The 11,087-nt window shown below is 48.6% G+C and overlaps 2 protein-coding genes across 2 annotated transcripts in view; both read right to left on the bottom strand.

Moving 5' to 3' along the window:
• Positions 1-564: 564 nt before the first annotated feature.
• On the bottom strand, positions 565-8,200 carry LOC125367967 (zinc finger protein 883-like). Its single transcript, XM_048368736.1, has 3 exons — positions 8,026-8,200; positions 6,531-6,657; positions 565-3,571 (listed from the first exon to the last, which is right to left on the bottom strand). The coding sequence occupies exons 1-3, from the start codon at positions 8,056-8,058 to the stop codon at positions 1,743-1,745; spliced, it is 1,989 nt and encodes a 662-aa protein (XP_048224693.1). The 5' UTR covers positions 8,059-8,200; the 3' UTR covers positions 565-1,742.
• Positions 8,201-8,420: 220 nt separating this feature from the next.
• LOC125368173 (zinc finger protein 551-like) overlaps positions 8,421-11,087 on the bottom strand; it is a 36,321-nt gene continuing 33,654 nt past the window's right edge. Inside the window, exon 12 of the mRNA XM_048369028.1 lies at positions 8,421-10,846. Within this exon, the coding sequence (XP_048224985.1) occupies positions 9,333-10,846 (1,514 nt within the window). The 3' untranslated portion in view covers positions 8,421-9,332. The remainder of the gene's footprint in view (positions 10,847-11,087) is intronic.

The raw sequence follows: 11,087 nt of genomic DNA, 5'->3' as shown, positions 1-11,087 counted from the left end.
GTCGTAAAGGGCAGGCATTCGGACTCTGTGGAAAACAAGTGAAAGGTGTAGGGGAATCCCCTTCTTTTGAGTCCGTAGAAACAGCAGGCTTAAACAAAGTAGTGGGCCTAGGAAGGGGCAAACCTAAGCCGAATAACAGGAGCCCAAATCACACCTCGAACCAGGAATTGTATTGCCTTGTTTACGGGAGCTTACTGCAATTGTATTGCTTTGCCTTGTTTGCTGGAGTTTTGCTGGAATTTACTGAAATCGTATTGCTTTGGCTGCTGGGGTTTGCTGAAATTGTAATCACTAACAGTAATTCTGCTTCCTTGCTTGGCCTAACCTGCCAGACCACCTGTGTGTGGTAAATATGATTCTTACCCCAAGACCACCTGCGAGTGGTACATGTGCTACTTGCCCTTAAAAAGCTCAGCCCTATTTGTCACCATCCTGGTGGTGGTGAGGAGACGCTGTGCAAACTAAATAAGGACTCCTGCCCAATTGGCTGAGTGCTGGTGACTATTTTTGTGGGTTCGAGGCCCACCTGGGTATTTGGTATGCAACAACACAAAAGATACTACAGTCCAAACCTAGAGTTGCAATGATGTTTTATTCCACTGGAGATATTGGGGCAGCAATGCAAATTAGGCAACTTCAAATGAAAACCAGTTTCTTGCTATGACAGGTGGTGATGAGGTCCATAAATTAGGGAACTCATGAAATTATTCACCCTTCCACACTGTTGCAAACCATTGCAAGCGCCTAGTCTGCTGCAGCCAGGAGCAAAGCAATGATGGAGACCCGACTGTGGAACTGGTTTGGGGGTACCAAGGGAACTGCTTTCACTCCAGCAGCAGATCCAGAGGGTCCCATGAACAGGGCTTTTATTCTTTATCAAACAGGAAAGTATAGGTAGCCATCTTTGAGATTAGGGCACCACAGTGGGGAGAACAATCCTAGGATTAGTGACTTCCAGAAAGCAGGATGTGAAGATGAGCAGTAAATAGCCAATTTGAACCGGCCACCTGTAAGCTCCAAGGTCAAGTGAAGATGGGACTATAATGAGGGTGGGAACTGTGGCCATTGTAATGCTAAGCACAATAGGTCTTGTCAGGGCTGCCCTCAGCCTTCCAAGGGACAGAGAATGGCCTTTCAAGTCTCTAAGGCAGACTTTAAGGCTCTGCAATTACGGGTTTCCACACATACAGACAGGCACAGAACTGGCATTCTACCCAACTGGGGCTGTGCATCAACACCCTGATCAAAGCAGGTGACACTGTGCGTGCATAAACCACAGCATGCAAGACATGAAGCTAGTGGTTTGTGTGACACAGGGTTGCATGACCATGAATGTGAAGAAAGGTGAGAATGTCACCCACAAGCCTCCAGCTAGATCCAGACCCAGTGCTCCAAAGCCATCGGACAGGGAACAGAGTCACTCATAAGGCACAGGGCAGGGGCGGACGCAGTATGCTGTGTGCGTGGGCACACAGAGCACTTTGTTAGAGGGAAGGCAGAGAGTTTCCATGACAGCTGTGCTGAACTGCTATAACTCTAGAAGGGCATTAGTCTAAACTGCAGGGCAGTGCCCCTATGCCTTCCTCATGCCTGTAACTCTTGGAACGCTGGTTGCTAAGGTGGGAGGCTCATCCAGGGGCAGAGAAGCCCTCACAAAGGTTCCCTAGCCTGTTCCAGTGAATGGAGGGGACAGGCCATTCCTGGTAGGTCTAAAGCCTTTCTCTAATGTGGGCTTTCAGAGGCTAAGTAATGTTAGACCTCAGGCTGAGGCATTTCCCAGGTCTCTCCACCGTGTGACTCTTTTGGTGTTGAAAGAAGCTAGAGCGTTGGCTAAAAGATTTCCCACATTTGCTGCATGCATAAGGCCTTTCTCCAGTGTGCACTACCTGATGTTGAAGGAGGTCAGACTTCTGCCTAAAAGATTTCCCACACTGCTCACACTCATAGGGCCTTTCTCCTGTGTGAATTCTGCAGTGCTGAGTGAGGCTGGTGCTTCGATTAAAGGCCTTCCCACATTCACCACACTTGTAAGGCCTCTCTCCTGTATGAACTGTCTGGTGTTTAATGAAGTCCGCCCTTCGGCTAAAAGATTTCCCACACTGGTCACACTCATATGGCCTGACTCTAGTGTGAATTCTCTGGTGTTCAAGGAGGCTGTAGCTTTGCCTGAAGAACTTCCCGCATTGCACACACTCATAAGGCCTTTCTCCACTGTGAGTTCTCTGGTGTCGATCAAGTTTGGATTTGTACTCAAAGGCTTTCCCACACTCCCCACATTCGTAAGAGCTTTCCCCTGTGTGAACTCTCTGGTGTCTAATGAGTGTGGCTCTTTGGCTAAAGGATTTCCCACACTGGCCACACTCATAAATCTTTGTTGTAGTGTGACTCCTACAGTGTTCAATAAAGTAGAAGTACTGCTTAAAGAATTTCCCACATTCCCTACATTCATAAGGCCTTTCTCCAGTGTGCGTTCTCTGGTGTCTCATGAGGGTTGCTCTCTGGCTGAAGGATTTACCGCACTCCCCACACTCATAAGGCCTTTCTCCAGTGTGAATTCTGCAATGTTGAATGAGGTTGGAGCTCTGGCTAAAAGACTTCCCACATTCTTCACACGTGTAAGGCCTTTCTCCTGTGTGAACTCTTTGATGTATAATGAGAGTAGCTTTTTGACTGAACGATTTCTCACACTGGCCACAATCATAAGGCCTTGCTGTCGTGTGGATTTTCTTGTGTTTAACAAGGCTGAAGATCTGCCTAAACAATTTCCCACAGTCACCACACTCATAGGGCCATTCTCCCGTGTGGGTTCTCTGGTGTCGGAGAAGATTGGACTTGCACCCAAAGGCTTTCCCACACTCCCCACATTCATAGGGCTTCTCTTCCCTGTGAGTTCGGCAGTGTTCGATGAGGTTGGAGCTTTGATGAAAGGACTTCCCACATTCCCCACACTTGTACCGTTTTTCCCCAGAGTGAAGCCTCTGGTGGGTAATGAGAGAAGCTTGTTGGACAAAGGACTTTGCACACTCGCTGCACTGATAAAGCCGTTCTCCTATGTGGGACCTCTGGGGTGGATCAAGGGAGTCACTACCTTGGAAAGCTTCTCCACATTTGCTAGATTCAGAGCTGCAGTCTTTGAGGCTGGAAGTTCTTCGGTGATCATCTGACTGACAGTGACCTTCTCCATGGTGGAAGGCCTCCCCACACTTGGTGATTCTGGAAATGACCTGGGGCTCAAGAAGACCCCACCTGGCTGAGAAGTCCTTCCCAAACTGTCTGCAGAGGAAGGGTCCTATGCTGGTCTTCAAGCAGTTGTCCACAACCCTTCTTACTGGATTCTCACCAGTTTGCTGCCTCTGGTCCTGGCAAAGGTGTGCACAGGTCCCCATAAAGTATGGCTTATGTCCAGGTAGGTCATCCAGATGCAAAATGTCTTTCAGAACTGGGACAAAGATGTCACAGAGGCAAGTCTTTGGTGTGGATGGTGCTGCCTTTGGAGTCCAGACCACTGACAGCTCTTCCATAGAATCCAACTGTGCAGAAGATGTCTCTTCATTCTTCACTTCATGCCAAACTGAAAGAGAGACATGGATGAAAGGCATGCTGAAAGCATGAAGGCATGGTGGGCGTGTCCTAAACATGCTTTACATTTTTTCTGTGTGGTGAAACACTATTGGCCAGATATACTGTCCCCTTCCCCACGAGGGCTAGCTGATTCCTTACAGAGACCACAGTTCAGTCGAAAGCACGCAGTTCATATGCAAATTAATAACTGATCTAGAGCCCACACACAAACCTGGTTTTTGTGTCTTGTACTACTGGAGCGTACTCCTTTGCTCTAAGCATCCTGGGAATAGTTAGTGGATGACAAGGCCAGACCCCTTCCCAAACCTACCAAAATCATTTGACCCAGTCACTATAAGCTATTTGTTCTGCTGTCTCTCATGCAAAAACCCCAATAAAGCCTGTGGCCTAACACTTTCAGATATTATAGTAATAAGTTTCTCTTTCTTTTTTGTCAGTTATGGGGCTTAAACTCAGGGCCTGGATGCTATTTCTGAGCTTTTTCACTCAAGGTCAGAGCTCTATTACTCTGAACCACAGCTCCACTTCCCGTTTTCTGGTGGTTAATTGGAAATAAGAATCTCCAGGACTTTCCTGCCAGGACTGGCATGAACTGCAATCCTCAGCTCTCAGCTTGAGCTGAGCCACTGGCACCGGCATAAGATTCTCTTCCAACAGCATTTACTTCTTCATGTTGGCACTCAGTTGTGGGTCCATGTTAAAAGACTTAGCTAGGCACTGCTGGTTCATGTCTATAATCCTAGCTACTTAGGAGGTTGAGATCCAAGGATTGAGGTCTGAGGACAGCAGAAAAGCAAAAACCAAGTCTTACATACAGGGATAGATAACAAATTATGTTCGCTTATGATATTGATAATACTTTAATATAAATATATAACAGATAACTGCATGTATCACTAACTTAAAAAAGTTCTAAGGTTTGAAATTTGAGTAGATATGTTTGTTTTGCCAGTCCTAGAGCTTGAACTCAGGGCCTGGGCAGTGTCCCTGAGCCTATTTAGTACTCAAGGATAGTGCTCTACCACTTTAGCCATAGCACCACTTCTGGCTTTTCCTGAGTAGTTTATTGGAGACAAGAGTCTCAAGGACTTTTCTGCTGGATTGGCTTCAAACCCCAATCTTCAGATCTCAGCCTCCTGAGTAGCTAGGATTACAGGTATGAGCCATGGTGCCCGGCTTGTTTAGATGTTTTCTGATACATCTCTTCCAGCTGTCATCCTTGAGATGCATCCCTCCCTACAGTACTTTTGGAGTTCTGTGAGCTGTTCTAGGAAGTTATCAAGTCAGAATAGGGCTGTGGGAACCCTGGTTTTGGGGGCTGGCTGAGCAGAAATGAAGTAACTTGGTCACTCTATTTACAATAGGCATTTATGGGGGGAGGGAATGGCAGTTTTTTGAGGATGCAACTTTTCACTGTTGGGATCCATCTCATACTGTCTATAGACAGTAAAAGTTGAATCAAATGTAGGCTGCCAGTTTGTACCTGCAGAATTCGAGAACTGGTTGTTGGTATTATAAAAACACCCCAAATCCCATAAATGCTCTTTCTTCTTGGTCAGACACAATGACACTAGTGTTTATGAATATTTTACAAAGCTATTATCTATCTGGGCACTGTTGGCTCACACTTGTAATCCTATCTATTCAAGAGGCTGAGATCTAGGAACTGGAGTTTGAAGCCAGAGAAGAAAGTCCATGAGATGCTTATCTCCAATTAGCCACTCAAGTAGCACTGTGGCTCCAAGTGGTAAAGTGCTAGTCTTTAGCAAAAGAGCTCAGGGACACTGCCCAGCCCCTGAGGTCCAGCCCCATGCGGTAGTCTGATAGATAGATATTGGCTAATACCATATACAAAGAAAAATCAGCTAAGAGCTGTGCCTTTAAGCTGTGTTACTCCTGCCTTACTCTCATAATCAAATAACTTCTATTCTGTTTAGGTAATTTATCTTGATTGGAGAATTCCAAAATTTCTCCTCTATCATCACCCCCAAGTTTTTTCAATATGTCAAAAATATGTATTAATTAAAAAGGTTAAATTTCTTCTGAGTATTCTGAGATTTGGGCATTGTAAGGAACCCTATGGTGAGAAAGAGAGAGAGAGAGAGAAAGAGAGAGAGAGAGCGCTGCACACATTCTTAGTCAATTTGTAGACAGGTTTGGTCAGGAATCCACTGAGTCGTAGGAAAACTACCCAGTACCACAAGGTATAGCACTTTACTATGTGCTACTTACACTGCCAAAGGAAATACTCCTCAGCTCAACAGTCCTGATGGACACAGGTACCAGAAAACTAAGGCCAGGCCCTATCTCCCAAAGTCCTCCAAATTACTCAGTCTCACCATGCTCACCCTGTACAGCGTCCCTGCAGAAACCCCAATAGAGGTTGTGGTGTGATGCTTCCAGTCCTTCCTGCTTCTCTTTCCCAAGCCTGGGGCACCTCCTCTCATTTGGGTGGATAAGGCCAGCCCAGACAAAAAGTGAGATCCCCATCTTAACACAGAAGCTAGGTTTGGTGGCTCACACCTGTTACCTCCGCTAAGCAGGGAGGTCATAGGAAGAAGAATCAGTCTAAACTAGCTCTAGGCAAAAATGTGAGATCCTCTCCATAAAAATAACTAAAGTAAAAAAATGTCTGGTGGTATAGTTCAAGTGGTATAGTATCTGCCTGGCAGTACTGCCAAAAAAAAGTCATTAATTCATGGTGGCACTTAGTGATTTTCAGAGATTAAAATGTATCTATTGGGGAAGTCTTATGGACAAAATGAGGACAAGTCAGCAAGGCTATAGTCTATCTATGGGGAAGTAGGCAGGGCTATGGGCTCTCTCTGGGGAAGTGGCATAGGGAAGTGGGTGGGGCTACTCTCTGGCTGTGGAAAGGGCAGAGAGCTGCCTTCTGAGGAAAAAGAGTACACAGAAACCAGGACATAAAAGCTGATGTGAGGACTTACCCACTGAAGTTGTAAGTACAAAGGTCTCCAGCATTACATCAAGATACAGGAGTTTCTCGGCTTCACCCAGGAGCCCCCATTCTTCCTGGGAGAAGCAAATGGCCACGTCCTCAAAGGTCACAAAGCCCTGTTGTGATGGGGACAGATCATCCAACCATCAACTTTTCTCCTAGGATCCCAAGGGTCACCCAACTCCACATCCCCCCTGTCTCACCCTCTTCCTCATCTCACATCACCAGTTCCAGTATCACTGTGCCCTCCCACTGGCACAAGAGGCAGGCATGCCAGAAGCATGTGCTCCTTTTGCCAGGCTATTACCTAGGGGTCCATAGATTGTGGGTCCTGTAAACAACCAATTATGAGCTCCATCTTCACCGGTTAGAAGCTCACACACACCCTCCGTACATATCTGCTATGTATTCCTGGACCATACCTGTCTCACACACCTGTGTCCCACAGGTACCTCTAACCTCTGCTCCACACCACAGATACCTCTCTGGTCTTCCCACATTAGCTCAACACAACCTGAGCAGCGCTGGTAAAAGGAAGCATCGCAGGATCCATTCCTACCCAGACCTCTTATGCTTCCTAGTATCAGAGGCTGCCACCATCCTCCACCAACCACCACCTGCTGGAATCAGAAATGATGGCCTCCCTCCACTTAGGCCACCCTGATGTCCACTCCTCAGCACAAGTCACAGCCTTCTTCTCTAACTGTAATCCCAGGGCTGGTTTTGTGCCAGTGGGGTTTGTCCACCAGTCTGACCAAATATTCCCAGACAGTCCAACAGTCACTCCTAAATGGCAGGAGCCCAAAGCCTGGTGAAGACCCCAGCAATGGCATAAGGCCTCACTACCACCTCACCTCACTTACCCTAAGGCCACAGCACCTGCCTGTCATCCCCTTTCTCACAGTTCCTCCAGCTCTCTTTGTGATGCCCACAAGCTCTGCTCCAGCCTGAGACCTGGTCCTAGCTGGACCCATTACTGTCAGCACTGGAACAAGGAGAGAAACACTTGAAAAAAGGAGTGGGAGACCTGATTCTCTTTGCTAGGGCACATTGGGTGTCTCCACACTTAAGCCCTTCCCCCCAACCCCCGTTCCTCCCCGTATCTGTGGAAAATTGCACGAAGATTCCACCTTCCCGGGTCTCAGTGTCCCCACCCGACCACCCCCCTTTCAGGCGTTTCTAACTGCGGCCTTGGGAACCTAAGTCAGACCGAGTTCCTCCTCCACTCACGGCGAGAACAGAGGTAGAATCCTTCCTTCCTGCTTCCCTCAGTGCACGCCCATCCTCTCTACCTCATCCCTAGGCCGGAGGCGGCGGGGAGCTCGCCCTGGACACCCCGCCCGGGACAGCAGAGGGACTCCGCCCCAGTTTGGCTCCAGTCCCCGCCCGGTCTCCTCCCCCGACCCCTGCACGGGGCTGGGCCGGCGGCCGTGGGGAGCCCGAGGGGCGCCATCCTTCCTCTCCCCTCCCGGCCTGGCACCTACCGGAACCTGGGGCCTCGGGGCGGCCGCCGCCATCGCACACCGCAGACCGCGCCTCTGCCTCCGTGTGCCCCAGCCCAGCCGGCGGGAGGCAAGCTGGGCCCTCACCCCGCACACGTCCGCGCCGATCGCCGCGCCCCCCACCCGCTCCACCTCAAGAAACCGCCCCCCAAAATAGTTCTAACCACCAAGACAGCACCGGGCCCGGAAGTCCCGGCTAGAACCTGGGCTCCCAGAGGAAAAACGGCAATTCTCCGCGCTCATTTGCTAGGTCTGCTGTCATTTACCTCGCTGAATTGTGGGTAATGTAGTTTGGGCAACGTAGCTTCAGTAAGAGAATCTCTGCACCTCTTTTATTGTGCATCCAGGGATGCCATCCTCTTATGACGCCCCACTCCTTATCTAGACGAGGTCAGGAGGGTCAGCTGGCGTTGGGTAGGGGCTCATGGAGGCTGTAGATGCAGGGGAACCCCCAGAGCCCACCAGGGTCATGGCTGGAGCTCTCAGGCATCTAAGAGGTCACTGGCAGCCCTCCATGGTTGGAGTCTCCCACCTGGATCCTGGAGCCGGGCTTTGTGCTCTGGCCCCAGGCTATTCCTGAGAAATGTGTTTTATGTTGGTGAGGTCCAAGCTAAAACAATCAGAGTCATGAAACAGATCCATGTACATTAGAGCACAGGACTTATTAACAAGGAATAAAGGAACCACAGTGGATAAGAAGTATTAAGTATTACTGTCTGCCATTATAATCTTCCTACTGAGGCACAGAATATTGATCTCATTGTACATCCTCTCCTGTAGATGTAACACAATTCTATTCCATCCCACCCTATACAGTTACCATTATTGTGCTCAAAGTGTATTCAACAATAAGGCCTTTATTAGTGACAAAAGAGCAATGCAGGTAGGAACATCAAGTACAAGTTCATGTGAGGGTAAGAACTTCCAGGAAGGGCTCAGCCTTCTTGAAAGCATCAAGCTGAAACAGGCCTGAGTTCCTCTGGTACTAATGACATCCACAGTCACTCAGCAAAAGGACTGCAGTTCCCCTAATGGTTCATGCTATCAAGACTTCCATTACAGAATGACGGAGCAGAGATGCACCTGGCTTACTTTACCTCATCAGTGTAGGTTCTGCCTGTAAGAATGGTACAATGATGGTTTCTCTAACACAGAGTGGCAATGATTTCACTGTGACATTATAATGTGCATAACAGCTCCTGGAGGCCTCACCAGACCCCTGGAAGTGTGCAGTTCAACTTCCAGCAGATGGCTCACTAGTCAAGGCTGTCTGGGATAGCACACTCCCTTCAGGTCTGAGGCTGTTCCCAAGCATGGACTCTCTGCTGCTGAGTAAGATTGGAGCTTGGTCTGAAAGTATCCTGGTAACTGCCAACTCCACGTGGCCTCTCTATGGCATGGTAGTGCTGAGGTTGAAGGAGATGAACCTTTGTTGCATTCATCAAGTCTTTTTCTAGTGAGAAGCCTGTGGCATATAGTAAGGGCATCTCCTCGCTTGCAGGATTCCTCACACTCTCCATGCGGATAAGGCCTTTCTCCAGGTGGACTCTCTGGTGTACTGTGAGGGCATACCCTCGCTTGAAGGATTTGCCGCACTGCTTGCACTCGTAAGGCCTTTCTCCGTTGTGAACCACCTGGTGTCTGATGAGCACAGACTTCTGCCTAAAGGTTTTCCCACATTCACTGCACTCATAGGACTTTTCCCCCGTGTGAATGCCCCAGTGAGAAATAAGGTTGGAACGCTGATTGAAAGACTTCCCACATTCGCCACACTCGTAAGGCCTTTCTCCATTGTGAACCACCTGGTGTCTGATGAGCACAGACTTCTGCCTAAAGGTTTTCCCACACTCGTTGCACTCATAAGACTTCTCTCCGGTGTGAATTGTGCTGTGGCTTACAAGGTGGGTGCGCTGGGTAAAAGATTTCCCACATTTCCCACACTTGTAAGGCCTCTCCCCAGTGTGGACCCTCTTGTGCTTAGTGAGGGAACATCTTTCCCTGAAGGATTTCCCACATTCTCTACACTCGTAAGGCCTTTCTCCAGTGTGCACCCTCCTGTGTATGGTAAGGAAACATCCTCGCCTAAAGCATTTCCCACATTCTCTACATTGGTAAGGCCTTTCCCCAGTGTGCACTCTCTGATGTGCAATCAGGGAAAATCTTTCCTTGAAAGACTTCCCACATTCTCTACACTCATAAGGCCTTTCTCCAGTGTGTGTTCTCTGATGGTGGGTAAGAGAGTGATCATCGTGGAACTCTTTCTCACAGCTGCTGTGCTCATAAAGACTTTTCTCGGTGTAGCCTCTTGGGTTATGAAAAGACATATTTAGGGGCCTGGAAGATTTTCTGCACTTAACCAACTTGTGATTACTTTTCCCATGGTGAAAGGCCTCCCCAAACTCAGCATTGCTGAGCTTCTCACCCTTAGGAAGGACTTGGGGACTCAGAAGGTCCAGCAAAGGTGGGAACTCTTTCCCAAGGCCGTCATAGCCAAAAGGTTTCCCTGAGACACAAAGTCCATCTCTCTCCAAAAATGAGTTTGGATCCTTGTCCATCTTCTGGGGTTTCTCTGGACTGCGATGGCTCAGGGTCTGGGGAAGGCGAGCACATGCTCCAGCCAAGCACAGTTTCTGCATGGGTGGTTCTGCCAGGTGCACAATGTCTTTCAAGACTGGGACCAAGATGTCACAAGGGTGAGTGTCCTGGGTGGGTATACCTGGCTTTGGAATCCTCAAGTGTGACATTCCTTTCAAAGAAAAGCTCTGTACAGATGTCTCCTCATCCTCGATTCCATACTCACAACCTGAAATCAGAGAAATGACAACTAAATGCAGGCAGGTGATGGTGGGAAGCTGAACCACAAAGAGAAGGTGGTGCTGGAGATGAAGCACAGGGCCTTGCACACGTCAGGCATGTATTCTACCACTGAACTTCAACTCTGGTCCCACACGATTAATGCAGGTGCAGAAGGGATCGCTTTGCAGCACTGGGCCCCTGTGCAAACCTCCCCATTCAGAGGACACAAGAACGAATAGTTGTGCAGG

Source organism: Perognathus longimembris, chromosome 20 (assembly GCF_023159225.1).
Source record: "Perognathus longimembris pacificus isolate PPM17 chromosome 20, ASM2315922v1, whole genome shotgun sequence".
In the NCBI taxonomy this organism is placed as follows: Eukaryota; Metazoa; Chordata; class Mammalia; order Rodentia; family Heteromyidae; genus Perognathus; species Perognathus longimembris.
This window is presented reverse-complemented; position numbering and strand designations above follow the sequence as displayed.